General features: G+C 47.3%; 3 protein-coding genes across 3 annotated transcripts; 2 read left to right on the forward strand and 1 right to left on the reverse strand.

The window, feature by feature from the left end:
• Nucleotides 1-5,131: 5,131 nt before the first annotated feature.
• PtA15_7A154 (uncharacterized protein) lies at nucleotides 5,132-5,407 on the reverse strand (the record flags this gene model as incomplete). The annotated part of the gene is made up of 1 exon (XM_053170731.1): nucleotides 5,132-5,407. One exon carries the CDS (start codon nucleotides 5,405-5,407, stop codon nucleotides 5,132-5,134), a length of 276 nt encoding a protein of 91 aa, XP_053021983.1.
• A 14,042-nt stretch (nucleotides 5,408-19,449) lies between these two features.
• PtA15_7A155 (uncharacterized protein) lies at nucleotides 19,450-23,556 on the forward strand (the record flags this gene model as incomplete). The annotated part of the gene is made up of 12 exons (XM_053170732.1): nucleotides 19,450-19,708; nucleotides 19,791-20,482; nucleotides 20,566-20,655; nucleotides 20,776-21,202; nucleotides 21,293-21,596; nucleotides 21,703-21,963; nucleotides 22,041-22,089; nucleotides 22,200-22,258; nucleotides 22,332-22,435; nucleotides 22,511-22,698; nucleotides 22,784-22,835; nucleotides 22,943-23,556. The coding sequence occupies 12 exons, from the start codon at nucleotides 19,450-19,452 to the stop codon at nucleotides 23,554-23,556; spliced, it is 3,099 nt and encodes a 1,032-aa protein (XP_053021984.1).
• Nucleotides 23,557-24,909: 1,353 nt separating this feature from the next.
• On the forward strand, nucleotides 24,910-25,476 carry PtA15_7A156 (uncharacterized protein; the record flags this gene model as incomplete). Its single annotated transcript, XM_053170733.1, has 2 exons — nucleotides 24,910-24,993; nucleotides 25,066-25,476. 2 exons carry the CDS (start codon nucleotides 24,910-24,912, stop codon nucleotides 25,474-25,476), a joined length of 495 nt encoding a protein of 164 aa, XP_053021985.1.
• Between the last annotated feature and the right edge of the window lie 240 nt (nucleotides 25,477-25,716).

Here is a 25,716-nt window from a genome sequence, read left to right on the forward strand (position 1 = left end):
CAGAACAACAGGCCCAACAAGGAATCTTAAACTACCAGGCTTACAGAAGATATCTTGGAAAATTCAACACAATACTTGATTACATGATGGAATCCTACCAGGTTTGGAAGAAAGAAGAAGCCAGTGTTTTATTCTTAAGTGCCTTTTCAAGAGAAAGTCAGGAAAACATCAATCAAACCTTATTCAACAACGGCCAGCTTCAGAGAAGTAGGAAATATGAAGTTACCAAATGGAATCACCTGGTTACCGCTGCAGAAATGGAAGTTATACAGATAGAGGAATACTTCTGGAGAAAAATCGAAACTCTGCAGCAAGAACTTGTGGAACTCCAAAAACAAGCAAAGGCACTAGACTTACCTCCGGATTACAACCAGCAACTCAAATTCACAGAAGAACCAAGTGAACATGAACCGGCCATGGAAATCACACAACCTGTTATGGATGTTTTGGAACCAATAACAGATAATTCAGAACCTATTACGGAAACGGAAACTTACTCTCAGGAATTGGTTTTTGAGCAAGCGGCCTCAACAATTCACCTACAGGATATGGTGGTAAACCAGAAAACAGTGTCAAACTTAATGGATACACCAATGGAGCTTAAACACTTTGTTATTGACATACCAGAATTTGTCTCCAATGATGTGGATATGGCAATCAGCATGGATCAGGAAGGAATTTTGGATCAATCTATTCAACAAAACCAAACTGTGGATCATCAGACACCTCAAATCAACAATCATGACTCACAAATTGAAGATTCTATCCTTACAGAAACAACAGTTCAGGAGTCTCAATTTTCTCACATCCCGGCTATAGTTTTGATTGAAGATATCAACAAACCGGGAAGCAAGATTTTCAACAAGCACCTCTTTAAACCTCACTTGGATCAACAAGAAGAAATTTTCAACAAATTTAACCTTCAAGCCCCAGGACCCACAGATACAGACCCTGGAGAAAATGAAGGCAAGACTATCAGTATATGCAACCCAAGTATTAGTACTACTACAGATCTCAGCCCAACAGACTCACAAATTCCAATCGGTCCAAATCCAATCTGTACACCCTCTGAAGACATGTTTATCTTGCTGCCTGCACCGGTTCCACCAGATATTAACTCAACAACAACAAATTCAAGTGGCAAACTCAATGAAGGCCATGCAGAACCTAAACAAGAGCTGGAAAGATCATTCAACAATCTATATCAACTTGGACAACAAAAGAATCAAATTATTTACTTATTTTACTCAATTAGAAAGCTCCTTTTTCAAGCATCACTAAAGATTCCGCCCGACCGCTTTGGACAACTTCAGACACACTTCAAACTGCCAAGGCTCCTTGTTGGAATTGGTTAAACATTTACCATTTTTCTATTTTCTGAATCATCAAAACAGATATCAGCTCTAAATTCTGAAACTCTTGGGGCTTAAATCTTTCAAGTTGGGGGAGGAACTCACATTCTTTCAAAAAGTCACTCTTTTATCACCCTCCTCCCACCATCAATCTCACAGTACACAATTCAGAATATCTCAAAATTCTATGGAAACCTCCAACTAAATCTACCTCCTCAGCAAGAGTTTAAACTGCTTATCAACACTCGTTTTTAAAAAACCACACTCTTTTTACTTTTTTTCTTTCTTACAAATAACTCACTTTCTTTGAGGTTTAGGACAACCTCTATAAGTTGAGGGAGGGGGTCTGGGGGGATTAATTTCACGAAGAAGAAAGAAAACATTTTTTTTTTTTTTTTTTTGGTTTTTCTACTATATGTATCAATTTTTTTTTTTTTTTTATGCTAAGTTTACCCTGGTTCAAACTCGGACGGAGCCAGGGAAGCGTTCCCAGTATCCATTAGCTCTACTGGACCGGATATCCACACAGCCGGGGGCCCGACATAAACGGATAAGAAGAGCGAATGACTTACCGGAAGTCACTCGCTCGACAAGCGGATCGGATCATCCACGAAGGGACGGTCAGTATCCGGGCCCTGGCGTTGGACACAACAAGCAGGGACAGGGAATCCTCCCGGGGCAATAATCTACCGGCCAGAGTCTATTGTTAGTGCTGGATACACAATGTGATATCCGATACCGATAAGCAGTACCGGTACCGTTGAAACATCACGACTTACTGCTGCCACTTCAGCGACTGCGGCTCTGTCAACAGTGAATGGGCGCTTGGTTGGAGCAGCCCCATCTCCAGCAGCTCGATCCTCTCAAGTTCGTTCGGCACAGAACCAAGGGGCAATAGTCCCTCCTTGATATATTGATCCATCCATGATGAGGATGGGATTGTGGATGGAGAATCCCGGCTAGCAAACAGTAAGAACGAACAAACGGGTCAGCGACGCCGTGGCTAAGAAAGATACATGTAGCTACACAGACAACAAAGGCTCACACGAGCCAACGCTTTGGCGGAGGTCCTCGGTTCCTCAGAGGATAAGGTGTAGAAGTCTAAAGGAACTCAGGTATACTTGACAAGTGGATGAGAGTGAGATGGTGGTTGAGGGTAAGATTTCCAGGAGAGATGAGAGGTCTTTTTATACTCGAGCGGGTTCTGCGGGCACCTACCGGTCCATATGTAGGGCACTTGGACCCACTTCCAGACTCGCCAAAAAAAAAAAAAAAAAAAAAAAAAAAGAAACAAACGGTCTGCTCATTTAGAAGGCGAGCATGTCGTTTGACCCGGCCCGTAACAATCTGAGATGGAACCAAGCCAAAGGAAATAAAGACTAAGAGACGTTCGTCAGTCTCGCCGCCTCATCACCGGTCTATATGTACAGTCCTCTTAACCCACTCCCAGACTCGCCAAAAAAAAAAAAAGTAAAATGGACGGCCTACCCAGTAGAAGGCAAGTGCGTCGTTCGACTCGGCAGAAACATTTCAGATCGAACCAAGCCAAATGTCGCCTGGGACCACCTTCTGGCTTGAGGAATACATATACATACATATCCAGTTATGGCTGGTCAGTACATAGTCAAAAAGAGAAAGAAAGACGGCCGTCAGTCTTCTCCGTCTTAGCACCGGTAAAAAGAAGGTAAATATGTACTCACTGTTGAGGGTATGGGCTATCGAGTCCGGCAAGCGAAGCTGTCCGCGGTGATGGTACGAGTCGGGCTGTTAAAAACAAGATCTGACTGTCAGCTGTCAGAATTTGGATACACAAATGAAGCTGTCGTTTTCTTTCCTTCTTCTTGACGGAAACCAAGAAGAACGGTCAGAATAAGGAAAGAGAAACCACCCACCCAAAAAGGACAAAGACGGTCCGAGGCTCGAACGAGTCGACTTGAGAATCGAAGCCCTCATTGAGCACCGATGACGTAGTCGAAGAGGTCGGAAGATCGGCGAAGTCGAAGGGCTGGGTGCTGGCAGAGGACGAGATGTAAGGATATATCGATACCCCCTATGGGGTAAGGTCGATATACATACACATACCCCCCAGGCGGGGTAGGGAGTAAACACTCGAGACCGAACGGGAGCTTGGACGGGCGGACACAATGAGCACTGTGTACCCGGGCCCCAAGCCCGACCAACCAATCATCAGAGGCGGGGTCGAGTCCCCGATCACTACTCGTACACCGAGGCCCGCGGCTTCAACAGCGCGCACCCTAAGGCGCTAGAGCAACAGCTGCGGCCGCCACCACAGCACAAGCGCCACCACAGCACAAACTGCGCAACTGCGAACTGCGGACTGCGCGCAGCACTTCGACTCCCAGAACTGACAAAAAGTTATTGTCAAGAAAAAACCCCAAAAATGACATAAATCAATTTTTTGGCCAATTTTCACCCTGTGCAGCCTCTCAAGCCACATGGCCCAGAAGATGTCAAAATGGCCAATTCTCCAAGGATTCTGCAAATCACCACGTAAATTCACCATGTCACAGGTTCAAAAGTTGACAAATAGCACTTTTCACGTCAAAATTGTCTGGGGACAGACAATAAGTTGGGGGAGGATGTGGTAGACGGAAAAGTGGAAAAATAAAAAGTTTTTTCTATGCCACATAATTACTCATACTAGGCCTCAAGATACCATCAAATGGACCCCAGAAATGGATTCTACGGCCAATTTCACCCCTAGTCACCACTGGAAGCACCCCTGGACCCCCTCTAGCGTGGAAGTTACATCTCATGGACACCTATCACACGGCCAGCCCCAGTAACCCAGCTGTCACCTGCCTCAACCCAAGTTTCACAGTAGTACACTTATACATATCACAGGATACAAACATACATCTCCCTGTCAGGCTACACTCATTACATATTAACTACATACACTCCTTTATATACATAGTATGACATCATTTACACTGTTTCTGCAGCCTCAGACTTTGTGTATACACTAATTCCCCCTGTATGACAGCTCATGCAGTCTACTGTCACCTCATGCATGCGTTAGAATGTTCTGTTGTATATTCTGACACCATTCATGCGCCCCTGAGGGGCTATGACATCATTTGTATCTACTCCCACCAGCTAAAATCCCTCACCCTGTTGTCTAGATTAGCTGAAACCCTAACCCACAAGCCCCTTTGGGGCTCCCCTTTTGTCTATAAAAGGAGCTCTCTCCACCCCCAGTGGCCTGCTGCCCAGTTCCTCACCCAGAACTCACAAGTCACCCAACACTCATCCACACTCAAATCCTAAAACCCTTATAACAATAACTCAACCCTTATAACAACAATTCAAACCTTATAACAAAGCAATTAAAACACTTACACGTTGCCAGTCAAACAGATTTCATCTGGAACAGACCAGACCTATCACTTAATAAAACTTGCCAAGCTGAGCTTGGTGGGTCTTGTTGACTGATAACAGAAGGGCAGAGCTTGCAACTCCATCATACCCTTCACCATTCAGCAAAAGGGTTTCATTACCACTTTTGAGTCTTACAACGTGAGTCTACTACTTCTATCTATCTATCAATCTGCAAGGGAAAGGATGGTCTACGGGATTGGGAGTGGGAGTTGTTTGGGTCAGGGGAAGCGGATTGATGTTGTTCTTGTTCGTCGATATGTCGACTAAGGGGCTATGAGTTTAAGGTCTGGTTATCTTAGGGAGGGGGGGGGGTTGGAATCGATGGTGATTGTAGTAGTACGGACGGGTATGGAGTGGGGTTTGGAGTGGTAGGATGATTATTTTGAGTTTGTTTGAGCGGTCATACCTGCCTCGGTTTCTCTTAGGAGATCGGTGATCACGTCACCTTCCTGACCTTCGTCATCATCTTCGGACGATTCAGGGTTTGCGTTCTTCCCTCTAGCTTGTGCTTTACTGGCTACGGTAGATAAGCGAGGAGTCTTCTTGTTTGCAATCGTCCTGCTCTGGGCAGCGCCCGGCGGATTTGATGACTGGGTACCTGGCCCTGCGCCTAGGCTCGCAACTATGGCGGTCAAACTATCATCTGCAGACATTCTGAGTTGTTATCGGTATAGCTTCTAACAGAACTTTGTGTACGGTGAAATGATAGCTTGTTTCTAGCAAAAAAGAAATTCAGGATACGTAGTCTCCTGAAGATGAGTAGCGAAACCAAAGTGGGAGCTAGGAGAAACAATCTCTAGCTTCACTTCTTTCGCGGTCTTGGTCTTCTTAAAGGAAGCCAAGACGCACAGACTCCTCTCTAGCCTGGGAAACTCTCGGCCGGAGCTGCTCTCTTCACGCGCTAATGTCTAGCCTTCGGCTAGTCCGGTCGGCACAGCATGACGTCGCCTACAGCTCCAATGCAGTAGAGTCTTGCCCGAGGTGCGAGACTCTCGTGCCGAAGTCACTGGCTCACCTCCGGCTGCGTGGACACCGGGGACCTCTGAGCTACGCTCTACCTGTCACCTAACATTACGTTACGCGCGGGGCCTGAAATGACCCCGTTACTAGTAAAGTAACGGAGGGCCCCGGATAACGGGGGTAGTTACGTTACCAAAATTGCGCGGATAACGCAATGTAACGTAACTACCCTTCATTGCCTAAGTGCGGCCTTCATATTTGGCTATAAGAGACCTGGGGCATCCACCCCACAAAAGGTCCACTAGATTATATTTCAGATTACAACACCCATCTACCTTGTTTGATACAAACAACTGAGGCTTTCATCTATAGTTATTTCATCTTCCTTCATACCTGTAAGACTTCTTCTCCTCGCCTCCCTCAACTCTGCCACCGCCTCCAACTCCCTTTTCCACCTTCACCTCCGCCGTTCCCAACTACCCTTTCTCCCTGGTTCATTCCGCTTGCTACCTTACTAGGTAAGCTATAGCTTTTCTTCTACAAACCTTCTTAGGTTCAGGTACGACTTAGCTCTACCAGCCCCTCCACCGGAGGCGCGGCTTTCTCCTCCCGCATCGCGGTCAAGTCAAGCGTGTTTTCCTCTTTAGGAACTCACATCTCTGTTCTTGTCTATTCAGGGCGTCGCCACTTTAGAGACGCGCCCTGACAAGAGGCTTAGGACTAAAGTCCCATTGCCTTAGGCTGATGGGTTTTTATGCAGAAAATCAAGTTTTTTGTTGTTACATCTTACTCCTCTCTCTCAGTGTAAACGTCAAAGCCTCATGTATGTACCATGTTGTAGCCCACAATCTCAGCTGTCTTGTACATATTTTTTCCAATGAATCCATCAAAAACTGGCTGCCCAGCAGCCATTCTTGTGAGGGCTGTTCCTGAGCAATGTGATGGACCCATGGGGCCAACTGCCGCCAATTGCAGGCCAGGTTCTCACGGTTTTGGCCCCACAAGACCTTTCCAGCCAGTTTTTTACATCCAAATTACTTCCAAGGGATGGGGATCTCAGTTTTATGGAATAAATAGAAACATGTAGAAAGAGAAGGTGACTCTAATGGTACTGGAGGCTGTGAGGAAATCAGAGGTGTACCAGGTGATACATGGGTTCAAAGGGAAATTTGGACAATTGGCTGGGCAGCCTCAAGCCAAATATGGGACATTGGGCACAAGTCCCTCCTTGGGGGAGCGCATAAGTTTGTGGATGGCTTCCCGTTGAGATCCGCGGGCCTCTCAGAAGGAATGCTTATGGTGTTCAAAATTGATTTTCAAACTACTTTCTACATAAAATCATAAGAGCTACATGTCCAAAGTTTTGATGGGGTGAAAGTTGAGGGTTCTCTTCATTTCAAACACCTCTGAAAACTTTGATAAATCTTATGATATTCAAAAATCAATTCTGAACACCCTAGCTGAAACTGTTCTAATACTGGGAACAGTATTGGGTGGTATTGGGCCAAAATCCAGTCCAGTATTTTGGATTGGTACTGGCCTGCCAGGTTGGTACAATCCAAGGTTTGATCCCTGGTGGATTGGCTGCCTTGGTCCAATACATGTTTTTGGGTTCTGGTGGATTGGGATTTCATTCCAATCCAGATAAATGCAGGGAGGGGGGGGGGGGGTATTCAATAATCTCCCTTTTATTGCTTTAGTTTTATGTTTAACCAAGGAGAGAATCATTTCTCCTGAGTCCTTGGTCCACATCTATGGATTGGATTGTACCAGTCCCTTGATCCAATCCACAATTAAAGTTCAGAATGTATTGGTCTGACCAATCCAATCCATGGTATTGGACTGGTAGGCCAGTCCATCACACAATCCTGAGGAATCTGTGGATCACCAACTGGTGGAAACCGCTTCAGCTGCCCTACCCATTTGTTGACAAACTTCTTAGCGCCCGGCCAATTGAAACAGCGCTGGACTAGCACCAACATCTTGGCTCTCCCCGGATGTCCCACCAGCCGGCAGTCGTGCCGGCTGCGCAGGATTTCAAACTTGATTGCATCATTTTCCGGTACCCGGACGGCTCCCCTCTTGTACAGCACCCCATTGTGTACCAACATTCCCGTTGACTTCCCGCCGCGGGGGCTCTTGTCAGTCTGGCAACCTTTAATCAGCTCAGTTAGCTTTGAGTCCTTCCCGGTAGCCTTGCGGATCAGACTTATCAATTTGGTGTCCGACAATACAGGTCTCCGCCCTTCCTCATCCTCCAGCTGCTTGAGGTCCCCAAACACCCCAAGAATGTCAACTTCAAACCAGTGACTGGCGTCGTCAAGATCCACTGACTCGTCCACGAACCATGAATTGACCCCCGCTACCTCACTGAAAGTCTCAGGAGTGATATTCTCGGGACGTAGGAGCTGGCCAAACGTCAGCCGGTCCTCTTTTGATGGGGCCAGATCCGGCCGTCTAGATAGGGCATCAGGTTTTGCCGCCTGCCGGCCCGGTCGGAATACAATGTCAAAGCCAAAACACCCTAGCGTCTCCGCCCACCGGGCCTGACGGCGTGTCAGTTGCTTTGTTGTCCTGAAGCTCTCTAGATTTTGATGATTGGTGTACACAATAGCTTTCAGGCGGTTCGGGTTCCCTTCGAGGTAGTGCCACCATTCTTTAAAGGAAGCCACTATTGCCAACAGCTCCTTATTGAAGATCTTGTAGTTGCGCTTGGCTTGGATAAGGGACCGCAAAAGGTAGGCCACCCGGTGGAGTTTGCCATCCTTCTTGCAGATTTGAGAGAGTACTGCACCTAATACGTAGTCGGAGCAGTCACACTCCAGCATGAAGGGGCAATAAGGGTCTGCTATCTTCAGCACCGGGGCCGTAGTGAACACTGTCTTAAGCGTCTCAAAAGCGTGCTGACACTCGGCGTTCCACACAAATTTGGTCTCCACCTTTGTCAGGTCGTGCAGGGGACAAGTGGTTCCAAAAAAGTGATTGATAAAGCGCCTATAGAAATTGGTGAAGCCAATAAAACACTGGAGGTCTGTCAAATTTGTTGGTGCTGGCCACTCCGTCACAGCTTTGACTTTTGTGGGGTCCATCCTCACCCTGTTGCAAGCAATCAGCAACCCCAAATACTCCACCTCCTGCCTAGAAAACTCGCACTTTTCAGGTTTCAGCCACAAGGTGTGCTTGCTGAGGATATCAAGGATACTGTTGACTGCGTCTTCATGGTCTGACCCTTTCTGAGTGTAAACCATAATGTCATCTAGGTAAGCTGCTGTGTCCTTCCCAATCCGACCCAGGAGTAGGTCCTGGATGAAATACTGAAAGAGTCCAGGGCCCCCCATGGGTCTGAACGGCATGGTTAATGGAGCAAATTGTCCAGCCTTGCACACAAATGCAAGCTTATCTTTGTCTTCTTTGGCCACTCTTAAGTTCCCGTAGGCGTTCCGCAGGTTGAGTTTCGTGAACATGTCCGCGTTGAGAAGGCTATCCAGGAGGTCCATTGTAAGTGGCAGCGGGTACTTGTTCTTGATAGTGATGGCATTCAGTTTCCTATAGTCAAAGCATGGGTGTAAGTTCCCGTCTTTCTTCCTGGTAAATAGCACCAGGGCCGCCCATGGCGAAGTTGTACGCCGTATTTTCCCGTGCTCCAACCTCTCTGATATCAGCTTTTCTAACGCCTTGTTCTCCACGGGGGACAACGGGATGATCCTACTGCTCTGTGGCATAGCTCTGGGTATCAAGTCCACCCAAAAGTCATACTTCCGCCTTGGCGGTAACCGCTGCGCTTCGTATTTCCAGAACATGTCAAGGTGCCTGTGGTATCTGGGCGTAACTAGCTCTTCCACCGGTTTGACCTCCGTGGCCTGCTGTGTCTTTGCGGCTAACTGGGCCGACGTAGACCAGGACGCCTTGGCAGCGTCAAGCATCGGGCCAGTTCCTAAGCTTCATAGAAGAGGTGCCCGCTTGCCAGTTGCTCCAACAATGTCATGGTGGGGAAGGGACGGCCTGGACTCACATCGCGGGGGTGTTCTCGCGCACAAAGCACACACACCCTCGTCAATTTGCCTGGCTTGCCTCACGGGCTCCTCCCTGTCTGTCGAGGCTGTTGTCGGCAAAGACGAAACCGCCTGTGCGGTTGCAAAGAAGTCCTCCGTAGCTCCCTGTGCCTGCTTCGCGTGCTGTTTTAGAAGAGGAGTCCGCTTGCCAGATCTATTGCTGAAGACGGATAAGGGTAAACACCGGACTCACATCGCGGGGGTGTTATCGCACTGGATGTGCGCACCCCCTCGTCACTTTGCCTGGCTTGCCTCACGGGCTCCTCCCCGTCTTTTGAGGCTGTTGTCAGCAAGGATGAAGCCGCCGGCGCGGCCGCTAACACGTCCATTGGTGATTCCTGCATTGAGTACTGTTGGGTAAAGAGTTCTAAGGGGCATGCCCGCTTGCCAGTTGTTGCTAAATAATCATGGTGAGAGTGGGAAGTAGCGGACTCACATCGCGGGGGTGTTCTCGCGCACGAAGCGCGCACCCCCTCGTCAATTTGCCTGGCTTGCCTCACGGGCTCCTCCCCGTCTTTCGAGGCTTTCGGCGGCATAGACGAAACCGCTTCCGCGGTCGCGATGTGTCCCAGCGCTAGTTCCGGCCGCCGTGTCCGTAGTCGGCGGTCCTTCCAATCTATGAGTTGTCCAAATTGACGGATCCAGGGCATCCCTAGGATCCCATCATACAAGTCCTTGAGTTTGGTGACGATAAAGGAGGTTGGGTTGAGGTCGGTGTCGATGATTAAATCAATCTCACGGGAATTCCGGCTAGTCAAGCCGTCAAACCCAGAGACATTTCTCTCATTTGCTGTGGGTCTGCAATGCAGCCCATACTCATTGATAAATTGGTCACTCATGACATTGTGGGTGGCTCCTGAGTCAATGAGGAATGTGGCGCGAGGGGTGGTTGTGGCTAGTAGAGAATGTAGGATTTGATTGCTAAAATAAGGAACATCCGGGTGTTGGTAGTATTAAAGGGGGTGATACTACTTGTTCCAAGTTCAGCTACTACAAGATCTTGACCGCTCGGGGGAGGCACAACCTTCACACCCGAGTGTCGCCATTTTTTGACTCCGCCGCTCGCCCACCAGATCCACTCGCCTCTGATCCCGCCTTCAACTGTTGCACTTGCTCCTCTAATTTGGCAATCCTGAATGCGGTCTTGCCCTTCCTCTTGACCTTCTTCGGGCAGTCCTTTGCTATTTGTCCTTTTTTGCCGCAATAGAAGCATTGACCCGCTTTCATCATGTTGCTCTTCTCCTTGTCCAAAAGCGCGCCTCGCATTGCCGAGAGGTCCATGGCGTTGGGGTTGGCCGCTGGGGTGGGGTCCGCAACGGTCAAGTTGGCACCATTGACTTCATTGTCAATCTTCAACACCAAGTTGCAGAGATCACTGAGTTCCGTGAAATGCGCCCTTGCAAGGACTAGGGATAGGTGAATGTCCTTCTTTAACCCCTGCTGATATTGACTCATGAGCGTTGCCATCTCCCACCCGGTGTCGGTAGCATATTGATTGAACTGGAACGTGTAGTGCGCCACGGTCTTTGTCTGCTTCAGCTGGAAAAGGGCCTTCTTGGTTTCGTAATACATCATTTGGAAGGCTGTAGAGAACTTGACGTATGGGACTTGCTGGCCGGCAAATAGCTTTGTAGTGTAGGGTTGGGCCCAAGTGCTTGCCTGTCCTGTCAAATATGAAATTGAAAAAATGACCTTTGTGCGGTTGTTGGGGAACATTCCGGGGTTTGATAGCACGTAGAGACCAATCTGGGTGACGTACGCCACGGCCTTTGCGCCACGGGTCCCGTCGTATTTGTCCGGAACACCAATCTTTGGGCCCTTCGGGACTGCCTCCGCCAGTACTTGCTGCTGGTCCGGGATCACGGGTACAATGGCGGGGGCGACCATCCCGGCCTGAGAGGCCGCAAGGTCAGCCTTTGCCCGTTTTCGTAGTCCACGCCCTTCCTGGACTGTGGCTGTGAGTTCATCCAATCGCTGGTGTAGTGCTGCCATATCGTTGGCCATTTGAGTTCAATTATAGGGTACGGTTGCGTTCTGAGTTCAGGGCTTCTTGATTCTGTTTGTTTCTGTTCTGGTCGGTGTTCAATTCGGTTCTGGTTCTGGCCTAGTCCCGCGATCCAGAAATATGTAAGGGTCATTCTGGGGGGGGGGGGGGGGGGAAGTAGGCACGGTCTGGTCTGGGTTCTGAGAAGTATGTAGATTGCTGGATGGGGAAAGTGTGATGATCTTCCCCCGGCTCCTCTATGACTGTAGGAGCTGTAACATGTCCGTGGGGTAGCCCGTGGCACGTCTACTGTGCTCATAATACAGAGGAAAGCACCTCTGGTCAACAAGGACCGTTACAAGGTATACATACCCTGTTGACCAGAGATGTTTTGTGTCAGTTGAAGAAGTATAAATACCTCTTCAACGGGATTTTTTTCCTTCAATTCAACAATCTATACATGCAACACCAATCAACTGGAGTGTTCTCCCCCCATTTGACAAGGTACAATACCCCGTGGTGGTAGTCAATCTGGTACACGTGGCAGAATGAGGTTTTGGCTGGCGGACCACACTCAACACGTTTCAGGATTGTAATCTCATACTCCGCCTCCTCCAGGATAGGGATATTCAAGGTTCAGAATCTGCCTCCGCCAATTCAGGATTCCTCTTTGTTACATTCTTTTGTTTCTTTGTCTCCAGTTACGTTTCCCTTTCCTCTTTCTTTTATTCCGATCTTGTTTTCTCATGCCTTTGTCATACAGAATACCTCTGCTTTGGGAGTTCCATTCTTTAGCTGTTGTTCGGTTGTGGAGTGTTGCATGGTTGTTGTTTTGGTTGTTCTGTTTGTTTTCCAAAGGTTGTTGTTGTCTTAGCAGTGGATATGCGTCAGACACACACCACTCATCCTATACTATAGTTACAGCTCCACCAGAGCTTGGAAAAGTTCTGCATGCAAATTCCATCCTGATCCAAGGAGGATACCATCACTTTTTGATCATTCTTGATCCTGATCCTTTCCAAGTTCCACCGGAGTTTTTGAGCCTATTCCCTGAGTCTTTTCTGCATCCTTGACCTCCAACTCCACAATTTTCATACTTTTGAACCTTGCACATCCCTCCTCCACTTTTTCAAAACTGTTTTTTGGACATATTCCTCTGAATCACATTCCTACACCTCTGCCAAGGGTATCTATTCCCTCCTTCTCTAAAACAATTCAGCCCCAACTCTGCGACCACAGTTTTTTATCCTGTTCTGCTCAATAATTTACGGACTGCCATGAGGGCAGCTTCATAACACTTTCCCCTCACCATTCTGCCTACGGTCTGACACTGTAGAAGATCTATACCGTCAACCAGGGGTATTTCCATCTGGTTGATGAATTATGTATGCCTCTTCAACCAGATGGTTTTTGCTCTCATCAAAGGGGTATACCCTGTTGACTGGAGGGAAACACCTCCAGGTGAAGGCATAATTTAATGGAGGGGTTCCCCTACGGTTTGGTGTGCCCAGGCTGTGCAGACCAGAACCAATATTGGTGTGCCCAACCCTGAACACAATCTTTTGTCAAACAAAAAAGCCTGCTATCATCCTACAGTAGATGCACACAAAAAATTTGCTGGCAGGCAGTGTCCATGCATGCAACTTGTTTGGCTTGCACAAAATTTAGATGCTACATAAGTGGCAGAGTTTCTTGAATATTGGAGTGCAGCTGCACCAGGCAAAATTTCTTGGGTTGCCTGGGGCCACACAAAAAGTACAGATCATTTTTACATGCATGCAGTTGTTTTTGTTGTTACTTTATCATGGCACTTATTTTCTCCTTGAGGCATTTTTATATGTAGTTGATGTAAATAGATTAAGATAACCGCCCCATGTGATACCTTTAAACAAGGGGAATAAGTGAAAGCCACATCTATAATCACTCTCTCAGCTCACATAATCCCTTTTGAATTCTCATGTGGGCCCTGAAAATGATATAAAACAATGTTTTGGAGCAACCTAAAGTGTATGGGCTTACAGAGTGATAAAAAATCATGACAAAATATTCTTATCTTTGGTCAGAATGATGGATCAAGTACACATGATCATTGAGTTGGGCTTAGTTTCAACATATTTATGGGAGACATTCTACACATACCTTCCACAATTCATCTGGCATGTTCCCAAGTAACATCAGAATAGATTGGGCCTGACATTACCATGGTCTTTGAACCAATATCAGACCAACATCAAACCAACTTTGAATCAGTATCTAACAAGGATCTGACCAAACCTTGGCATGAGTTGGAAGAAGGCACTTGTAAACAGGTGCTGATAAAACTCCTGTGGTGCTATTTAGTCCGGGCAACAAGATCAGGAGAAGTTCTGGTGATTGTGCTTGGTCAAGAACCTGGCCATGTTCTTGCATACCTCTAGGTTATGTCCGGATTGTTTGCAGAACAAACAGTAAAAGGAGAGGTTGAGGGGGCCAAGAGGCATTGGATTGGGAGGGAGGCCTTAGCCACGGACTCTAAAATACTGTTATCCTCACTCCTTGTCTTTCAACTTAGGTGTCCTGAGCACGTTCAGGAGCTTTATTGGTGCAACTCTTGGCTCTTTCATCATTGACAAGACACAGGAGAGCCAATCCAACTGAAGGAATGTGCAGATGGAAGTTGAGTACATGTCATCAACAGTGAGAGGAGCCTTCCGAGTGACAAGTGTGGCAAGATGTTCAAAATCCTTTGCCATGTCCTCCAGATGGGCAAGAATATCATCATCATGCATCCCAGCAGTTGTGAGTCTTCTGAGGCAATAGGTTATACCCTTGGCTGAAGAGTCCTGATGAGTGGCCTTGAGGGAATTCCAGAGGGCACAAGCAATGTCTGTGATGTGGCAAACTTGGTGGAAATGTGAGGGATGGATAGTACAAGATATGGCTCCAAAGGCCTCTTTGTATTTGCAGGCCCAGTGAGGCCTTGCTTTGGCCTTGCTCTTGTCTTCATCAATGACATACATGACATTGGTCGTGTTGAGATGAGCCAGGTACATTCAAGGTGGTTGGAACCTGGTCTGGGTGCTTTAAGCTGTTTGATGGTAATGTTTTGGAGAGCTGGATGTGTCTAAGTCTCCCGCTCTGGTTGAGAGGAAATTGTTGGGAAAAGTGGCTTGGAAGAAGAGTTGGTCATAGTTTTAGATTTTGGTTTTCAAAGTGGCAATGGGGGTGATGTCATGGAATCAAAGCTTTATTAGTGGTATTCAAAATTGGCATCATAAATTCATAGATGCATAAATCATAAAATATGATGACAAAAAATTTATGGACCCCCCAAACCCCTAACCTCCCCCCCACATAAATCATAAATACGTACGTCCGCTCCACCCTCCAGCACCACAACTTGTCCGCTCCACCCTCCAGCCCAGGTCTTTGCCTCTTTTAGTCAACAAACAAATCCAAATGGCAATGTCTGAATCAATCCAATCGCCTCTATCAACTCAATCTCAATCACAGTCCGTGGACTCTATGTCAACCAGCTCAGCGCACCGCCGTCGCCAACAAGCTCGTTCAGCAGAGCGCAGAAACACGAGGGAATCAAACGGTCCCACCTCAGGCGGGCGGAGACCCATGGTCTCATGGACTCAAGACCGCAACGCGGATGTAAAGTCCAGCCTTGATCTCATTGTTGATTGGCTGACTGTACAAGGCAACAACAACCTCTGGCGCAGCGGACGAGTAAGCAAGCAAGACGTTTCTGAAAGGATTGTGACTTACCTTGTCGACAATGGTGCAGCACAACGTGAATGGCGCGGAGTCAAGCAGCAAGTGTGTACCCCTAGTTCAGCTTATGTGATGCTTGCAATGGATTATCTGAGTTTTTTTGGGCTGCCGGGTTTTTAGATCTCAACCCTTGAGAGAAATTTCCGTAAGGCTCTGGCATTTCAAAATCAAACTGGCCAGGGCATCATGGACGAGGCAGAAGAGCGGGCGCGGCAAGACGAGGCGGATGTAAATATTTCAGAAATTGAGGACCACGTGGAAAATGCGCGGAATGAAATCGAGGTGAAAATTTGAAAGAAATGCAAGTATTTCTATGAATTAGAACCAATCATGAAAGACCGGCCATCTTCTAGGCCTCTGGACTTGCATGAGCTTAGGCGAGTGGAAAATACGGGTCTGGAAGAGGCACTCAATGTTGGGGGCACACAAAATCGCCAGTCCACTCCCTCAGATTGGAGCAACAGCGGTTGGGAGGGCAATGATTGCCCAAACGATGATATGCATATTGATGAGAATGATGAGGGAATCAGACCCAATCAATCTCAGAACACTGCTCCTGCTGGCTCGACTGGCACAATTCCTCAAGGTTTGGAATCCTCCTCAAGCAGAGTTCAGTCAGCAACAGGCAATCTTGCAAGCCCGACCCCTCAACCTTTGCAATTGGAGAGTCGCACTCAGCCTCAGTCTCAGTCTCAGTCTCAGCGAAGCCCGAATTATGCCGAGCGGATTACCAATTGGATCTTCCCCACCCGCAAGGAGATGATGGCTCAGTCCAATGCTCAGTTATCCTTGAATCGAGAGCGCTTACACTCGGACATGCGAATGGTTCAGGCCAACATTGAGCTGGCCGCAGCGTTTGGCCAAGGGATGCAAGCCGATGCGGATAACCAAGAACGGATGGCACTTCAACTCCAACAGCTCCACTTGGATATTGAAAATCGACAGCTTCAAATCACCCGAGAGCAAGCAACCCTCTGTCAGATGGAGGAACAGTCGACTGGGCCGTTTGCACGAGCAAGGATGGTTCAAGAATTTCTTCAATCTGGCCTCTCTCGGTCTGAGGCCATGGACACTACCGCGCACTTCCTAGGACCAGAATCACAATGAACGGATTCTTTTGGTGAGCTTGCAGTGATCATTTGTCCTTCACAATTATCCATCCTGTGAAGGGCTTATTCTGATTCATTTTTATCAATTATGTTCTATCTGCAAGTCAGCTCAGTCTTGGCCAATTTATTCTTGAGACACAGCTTAGCCAAACACGTTGAAACAAGATAGCTTTCTCAATTTTTTTTTTTTTACAAGTCATCTCGGTATCGGTCCCTTTGTTTGGGAGACCAAGGTAATTAAAAAATATTGAAATGTCATGGTCATAGAGTACTGTGTTGTGTCTTATCAATTATCAAACAATTTAAGCCAAACTCAACCCATTTCAAAGACAGAATTCACAAAAAAGGGCATCACGACGTCTGGTGTCTTCGCCGGACACAGTTTCATCCTCCGCATCATCATTCTGTTCAGAGTCTAGTGGCTGCCAAAGGTCGTCCCAGGTCGTATTGTTCTTTCGGATGAGAAAATTATGTAGGGTCACACATGCTCTGATCCAACAATTCAGACGCCGTGTATCTGCAGAGAAACTATCTTAAGGGACTGCCAACAATTTTTTAGCATCCCAATTGTATGCTCTACAGTAACTTGTTGTCAACTTAAGGCCTTGTTGAATTGCTGCTTTGGCTCGGGCAGAGATTGGCCACCCAACCGTTTGAACGCTGGTACAACCGTCGCCAATGCTGTGTAAGCTGAATCAGCCAAAATGTATTCTCCTTGAGAAAAGAAGTTTGCGGGTTGGATGCAGAGCTTGTTTAAATAAGAGCAAATAACATTCTCAGCCGCATACACCGTTATTGAGATAAGATCAAGCTCTCTTACCTGAGAGTTTTTAAAAACCCTTTGATTGTGTGCACTTCCACACCACCCGTGAATGGCATAGATAATTCTCTTGCTTGAGTCACAAACAAACATAGAATTTACGGTGTATACCATTTTTTGCATCCAATAGTCTTCCTTGTGCTTTGTCGGAGCACTTGCAAGAGGAAAAATTGTTCCATCCACGAAGCCGACACATTGATTGAAGACAGTCCTTCCTTGACGTTCTGAGCAAGATATTGCGCAAGCTTCCGGACTCGGCCAATACACCTGCTGCTCTTTGAGTTTATCGATGATCGCCAAAATACAGCGGTTTGTGTAATTTTCAACTGACCCCTCTGGGGAAACAACCATATGAGCTTTGGAAAAAGTACTTGGGCAAAGCCCATGTTATATCACTCACCACAGATATTGAAAAGCTGGCCAATAACAAGTGGCAAGCCACCATTTCCGGAGAGGCCAAGATGAGATAATGCAACTAAGAGCTGCCATTTGACTGGGGCTTGGGCATGGTTAGAATTATTGTAAAAGACGTGATGGTCTTTTATTGCGGATACAAGGCTTAAGAAGCTTTCTAGGGACATCCGAGCCTATTAAAATCTTATGAGATTGTATCAACAATGACCCAATGCATTGCCTCAGAAAAAAGACTGACCCATTTCATGAACATTGTTCCACCGGTCGCTATTAACACATCAAATGTCCGTGGGAGTGAAGCGATTCAAGGTCAAGGAACTCAAGAAACCAGATATTGAGTTCTTGAGAGGTCATCAAGAAAACTGAGCAGCATGAGTAACCGGTTATTGCAGAGAAGATCATTATATTGAGCCCAGTTCTGTTCAAAAGCCAAACTCAATTGGCAATACTGAAAATTAGCCAGCATCAGGTAAACATGCTGCCTGATGACGTTGTTGGGGAATTTCATCTTTTTGAGAATAGCGAGCTTTGTGAATGAAAACAAGAGTTTGTTCAGCGGATTGGACCAAAAGGGTTTGATAGAGAGGCAATCGGCCATTTGCATCTTCCATAGGCTTGTGACAAGCATGAATTCAACTTCCTTGTGGAGGTGTTGACAATCTGTCTTGCAAGGCATAATCGAGGAGAAAGGTAACAACTGGCCAGGGTTGAAGGTGAGAGGTGTGCCTGGAGTCGTTGTCCTTGAGCTACGACCGGGGGTGCTGCAAAGATGGGGTTGTCAAAATTCATAAAATCATAAATCAAGCCCCCCTGCCATTTTTTTTTATGATTTTATGAATTTATGCATCTATGAATTTATGATGCCAATGTTGAATACCACTACTGAGAAGTGTACAGATTCTCCACGTTCCTAGAAGTGCTGTGGTGTAGCAGCAACTGGCGCTCATGACCTGTTGCAATGATAAATCTGGAATAGCAGAATGGCAATGCTGATGGTCATGGAAGGATTAATCATTTCATCAGAGAGGAAGAACAAAGAGAGAAAAGAGAAAAAGAAAGACACTCACCTGGAACAGTAGAATGGTGGTGATGATGGTTATGGAAGGATGAGGAAAGAGCCTTCTACATCTGCTGCTCCAGGTGACTACAAAGGTGAAATGTCACAAGCTGTGATACGTACATGACAGGTTTGAAGCAGAAACATATGAGGAAAGAAACACAGAACCACACAACCTCAACACTCATATGAACTTGTGTGGGTGTCTCAACATATGGTAAGTGCACAGCATTCCACTCCAAATCAAGGACTTCCCATCAATCTGGAAACCCAGATACTCTCAGATTTTGCAGGGAAATCTAGGCAGATCTAGGATTTGGGACAATCAAGCCCAGATTTCCCTGTAAAATCTGGAAAAATCTGAGTTCCCAATTGACAGGAAGTCCTCCAATCTAGGCAGATCTAGGCTTTGGGACAATTGAGCCTAGATTTCGTGTTGTGTGGGTTTTCAGTGTCAGTGGTTCATGTAATTGTGTATGTGGTGTGACAGCCCGTGTTAAGATCACAATCAGTCGGGGTTGTTGAAAAAAATATAACAAAATGTGCCCAGAACCAACACCAACCCACCCATTCTCACTAGCCACTCGGATTGCGATCTACATCTCTCAGCGAGCACTGTTCATCAGACCATACCCCCACAAACAACCAGCCAACGGCGAACTGATCAGGATAGAATGGTCTCAACAACCCACTCTGGCACTCATCCAGGACCAGAAGACCATAGAGGATGAACTCAGTCTACCCGGTACTCTCAAGATTCAAGTAGACGGACTCGTCGGCCTCATTCAACTCTTTCAGGGTCAGTCACATATAATTTACCAAATCCTTATGTTCACATCAAAGATAACTTTGCTGACCACGGATCTATGTAACCCAACCAGACACCTATCTTATCTCCATATCCTCGCATTCCGTGGTAGCCAGGCTTGAAGGGAAAGAGCTCAACAGGATCGAACGAGTCCTGGCGATCCCATTGGTCTATCAAAAAGCGCACGAAATCGTCAAGAATGAGCTCGGCAGAAGAAGACCAAGTATCGGCCAAACACTGTCTTCTATCTCAACCTCAACCTCGAATAATAGCATCATTACTACTGCTACCACCAGCACTGATGATCTGTCAAGTGAAACAGATCAACAAGAAATCATGCCACCTGAAGCCGACGAAGACCCTCCTCCAGACAGTCTACCATCACAATCACAATCTTCATCGCCATCGTTATCATCATCAGTTGAAGAAGGTTTTCAGAAGATAGTCGAGCCCAACAAGATCAACTTTACTCGTTTATTATGGAAGCCCAAGTCACTTGACCATCAAGAGCCAAATCTATCAACTACTGGTCCACCCGAGAATATTCACCCTGCTCAGCCGACGAGGAGTACTGAGTCTGTGACCAACAACCAGGCCGCTGAAGAGCCCCCGCCAACCAATCTGGAAGGCTGCCTCTCGCTCGATAAGAAATTCATCACTGTCCTGTCCGACGAGCTCACTCGTGGGGGGATGTTCTATGCACTGGACTGGGACATCACCCATTCCTTCCAATCGAAGGCCGATCACTGCTCGTCAGGCGAACGAGTAAGCTCTCTAGCCTCACCTTACAATTAAGACCTATCATCCGCCCCGTCCATCTCAACTTCATCCAATCCTTCTTTCCCCAGGAGCCCAGAATATCAGAACCGCTCCACAAACGCGCCCAACTACGCTTTTGGTGGAACCAGCGATTGATTGAACCTTTCGTTAAAAGTGGGGTTTGTGCCCCTTTGTCTCTTTCATACACTAAGGCATTCACATGCGAACTACCATAGCTCACATGTAGGACTTCGCTGACCTCATAACATGGGGCAAACTTACACGTGGTGTGCGGATAGTTTGATAATTTAGGATATGTGATCATGCAAGGATTTGCCGAATCGACCCAAGTGAAGATCTTAAAACTCAAGGGGGACGAACCGGTGGGCGAAAGAACAAAAGCAGAAGATGAGGACAAGGAAGAAGGAGAAGAAGATAGAGGAACACATAAAGAGGTAGATTTAGTAGAGATTGAGATTGGCCTGATTTCCCGCAGGTCTGTCCTAAGGCCAGGGTTGCGGTACCAGCGGCGAGGGATTGATGGGGCGGGCTCGGTGGCCAATGCGGTGGAGAGCGAATGTGTGATCACCACGCCTGCTGACCCGGGAAAAGGTTTTTGGAGTTTCGTGCAGGTCAGAGGATCGGTCCCGCTCATCTGGTCCCAGAGCTCCTCCACCGGGCTGAGGCCGCCGATCGTCCTCGAAGGCGATCCAAATGAAAACTTAGGTCGGCTCGTGTTCCAGCTAACAACTCCACGCTGGCCATTCATTCGCCCTTAGATCTAAATTGATGTTCCAAACATATACATGCCCGTAGATGCTATGAAGAAACATTTTGCAGATTTGGTCGATTCTTACGGTCGTATCCTCGTCATCTGCTTGGCCGAAAGGAGCGGCAACGAGGGCCGGCTGGTGGCCGAGTTCGAGCGCCAGGTCAGCCTGCTGGGAAACACTTTCCTTGCTGATCGGTCCGAAAAAGATGCAGGGCCCGAGCGGGCAGAAGAATTGAAGGCATGGGTCAAGTTCATCAGCTGGGACTTCCATCAGCAATGTAAAGGGATGCATTACGAAAACGTGTTGGATCTGGTCAAGCAAATGGATAACGATATCACCAACTTCGGGTGCGTCTTTTCTACTTCTCCTAAAGAATTGACCGCCCCAGACAAGAATCTCAACACCAACTCGTTTTCTGTTCGATAAAAATTATACCTGGTGATGTGAGTGCAGATACTTTTCGAGGACGGGCCACCGACAGAAGGGAGTGATACGCTCGAACTGCATCGACTGTCTGGACCGCACGAACGTCATTCAATCGGCAATAGCAAAGGAAATTCTTAACCGCTTCCTGCGACACCTCAACCTGCCCATCAATCCTGACCTGGCTCACGACCAACTTGACGTCGCCTTCAACTCTCTCTGGGCGAACAATGGCGACCAAATTTCGAAACAGTACGCCGGTACTTCCGCACTCAAGGGCGATTTCGTCAGGTCTGCCTTTCTTCCTGGATATTTCTTCTTCTGCTTCACCCCACCAATCAAAGCTGATCGCTTGAAATTCTCTGCAGAACTGGGAGGAGAAATTGGAGAGGCGTAGTAAACGACGCCACCAATTCAGTAGGTTTAAGTACCCACTGCATCTATACATAAGGCTATATATTATATTTTCGAACTAGAAGAACTAGACAGAGCCTCCAAGCATTCATACTCATTGTTTCTTTTAACAGGTGGCTAGGATGTGGCACAATTCAGTGTCTGATTTCTTCAAACAAAGAGTTTTAGATTAGTAAGCTGGACATTATGATCTTCAATCAAGCAAGGTCGTTTGGCTGATCATTTCTACCTACCCAATACAAAAGCACACTGGGGATCAGTGTGACTACCTTTTCTCAATTCCAACAAACGTGTTCGTCCATTGATCCTAACGATTTGAATCGATTTGTGAAATTTCGGTCACTTGCAAGTCAGTTTGACGATCATCCAAGAGCACTATCATTATAGGAGGGAGGGGGTGTTTCTGACGATCGATATTTCTTAGTTGATGATGCAGCTAAGCAAGTCTTATCGGAAGGGGAGAGCAAACTCGACGGCTGGAATCTCTTGACCCCGAGTGAAGAAACTTCATCCCAATCGATCAAAGCCGTCCCACTGGGTCTCGAAGAAAGGATTATCATCTTGAGCGCGGCAGCTCTTTACATTGTTAGCTATGAATACGTCTTGTCAAAGGTGAATTGACTTCTCCTTAGGATTCATCCAACAAATGATTTATTATCTTTGGTTCTGGCGTCTTCTGCTTTCTGGTTCTATCTAGGTGCAAGGATTTTTGCGGATTGGTCTGGAGGATATTGTCAGCCTGCAATTGGGTCAGTCTAATCTCATCCCGCTCTTGTCTATCACAAACTAGTTTCTTTCTAGTGTTTAACCATGAGATCCCTAAACTTTTTTTTTCGTATTCTTGCGAAATACATAGGAGTTTATATAACTTCTGTGGCAGATGAGCGAGAGCGAGAGGAGGAAGGAAATTACGGCTTCGTGATCTCGTACGATACGGTCGGTGCGACGGAAAAGAAGAACACGTATTCAATGCGACCTGAGGGAAGAAGGTCGAGTACGACGACGCTTGAGGGTGGGATGAGCGACAGCGTGTCAGTACTGGTCGAGCCAGAAAACACTCCTGCGCGGACGATTCAGCAGGTGGCATTCAAGGCGCCCAAGGACCTCTCCGGCGACTCTGTCTCTCACGCTCTTGATCAAAGCCAGGACGATCGGCAGAAGGGCCGGTTTTCGGCCGAAAGCTTCATTGGACAGCTGATCAAGCGGCTCGAACTGGCGTGCAGCCGCCACCAAATCATCTTCATCGACGACGCCCGTGCGCCTCGTGCCGACGGCCTTACTGGCCAGGATGACGATGCGGAGCAGCAGCTCGAGGACGACGACACCGAGAGGCTGAGACGGCTCGTCGTCGTCGACCGTAGCCCCATCATCAGCATGGACGACTTTCACGCGGCCACGGGCTCCCATTCCGCCATGCCCTTCAACTTGTTCGCCCGGATGTCCAGAGGCGTCAAGCAGATCATCGGCTAATTGCTTCCTCTCTTTCCCTCTCTCCTTCGACCTTCACCTCTTATCTTCGGCTTTCTTTGTCCATTTTGATCTCCGGCCCCTCTCACCTCCCTGTAGCAGTGCTTCTACTGTCTTATTTACCTATCCAAAATCAAAATCATCCTTCTCAATTGGTTGCTTGGTTGGAGTCTCACCCTCCTCCCCTTTTATCCTTAGACATGTACAATTAAGCTAAATTGTATTTATTCAGATAGATGATATGCATACGTTTTTAGTATCGACTTAGCATTATCCGGACTTGGTGTTTTTTAGCGTAGAGGATGCTGAATGACACCTCATGATCAATGGATGACTGGAGTGGAGCTGATGTGCATACATCGAGCCACACAAATACATCACTCAAAACTGTTTTGAGACTGAGTTGAGGCGCAAGACACTAGTGGTCAGAAGTGTCTGGAGACAATCTGAGTTGGGCAGAACAATCCAAAGATTTGAGACTCTGCAGAAGCCTTAGAAGGTATGGTTACCTTACACAGACAAGTCAAATCAATGAGGATTCTGGCCATGTTCAGCTACACCTGCTCATGTGTGATGAACTGTTGTCCACAATAGCCCAAGATAACAGTTCAAGACTACTCCATGTCTAACTTAACACAAGTCCCCCCTTCAGAGGGCCCTGGTACAGCCTGGGCTGGCGCGAAGCGCGACCTCCGAAGGAGGGACTTGGGACTAATGTCCCCAAACTGGGCTGAGAGATTCCCATCTTCCAAATTTTTTTGGTGGGGATTTTGTGCCTTTTCAATTTAGACCGTGTTCCCAAAGGGCCCCACGCATGCCCTTTGGACCAGGAGACTCGTCTCACCCTTCCCCATCTTTTCCCGCTACACACACCCATAGAAGTCAAACCATTCACGCTCCATGACCCTTCAAACTTATGGATTTTCAGGGCTCCTTGAGCTGTACAAATGCATATATTGAACTAGTGTGACACATCTTCCAGTAGCTTGCATACCGGGAAAATTCCATTCCTGTATGAAACATGTTATAACATATCCGCTTATCTGCGTGCACAGGTGCACATAACCAGTCATAACAGTATAAAGTAGTTACCCAAACCGTTGGCGCAACAGTCCGCATCCAATCATCCCGAGTGCAGTTGTTAGATACTTACCTTCTACCCCGATCACATTTAGTAAAACAATGGAACCACAAATCACCCCAGACCAAAAGGTAATTGATGTCTGTGAGGTACTCCGCAACCTACCCCACAAAATGACCCCGAAGCAGTTTATGCTTCACTACCTCACTTCACCAAATCCTCAATTGGCTTATCTGCGCCGATATTGGGCTCAACCAACAGGAATTGAGTCCACAATGGGATTTCTTCAGGAGCTGGGAGTGTTCATGAAAAGATCTCCTACAGGCAGGGAGGCTTGGAAGGAATTCATCCAAGGCGAGGTATGCTCATGTTTATCGCTGGTTATTAATCAAGTTTGGCTGCATTTATGAATATTATATCCTTGAATCCAGGCAATTGAAATTCTTCGTCACGAGGAGCCTCCCAGAGGAGCCTATCCTCAAGGGTCGTTCCAAAGCTTGACAACAGTTGAAGCAGATTTCTTCTCTTCTGAAGCCCGCGACCGTCAAGATGCAACACTCATGACCAACATGCTGTTCCTGACAAATGTTTTGATGGGGATGCATCCTGCACCGAACCAACAAAATCACCGGGGTAATGAGGAAGAAGAGGTGGCTCCGCCTGATGGCACAGGTCCCAACGCCGCCAGTGTCAACCCCGACGATTCCTCAGATGCCACTCATGTTCCTGATATTGTTGGATACGAGCCAAACCCCAACAGACATGATGCTGCCACTATGCGCTTCCGTAGGGTGAGCAATTTTGGATTTGGTCACCCTCAGCTACATCCTTCCTCAAGCTGACATCTCCCATTTAGATTGTCCTGACAGTATGCTTGATGATGGCATTTGCTGTCAACCGCCGGTGCAACTCATTGCAGCTCAACAATGCGGTGAGGCTCATGGCTTGTGGGATTTCGGAACGAGTGCAGGAGTACCTCAATCACGTGGGATTGAGTGCTTCCCGACGGTCAGCCTTGTCGGCTATGAGTTCCCTTGCAAGACAGGCCGCAGCTGACCTCAAAGTCGCCATGAGCCTCAACG

This window comes from Puccinia triticina, chromosome 7A (genome assembly GCF_026914185.1).
Source record: "Puccinia triticina chromosome 7A, complete sequence".
Classification (NCBI taxonomy): Eukaryota; Fungi; Basidiomycota; class Pucciniomycetes; order Pucciniales; family Pucciniaceae; genus Puccinia; species Puccinia triticina.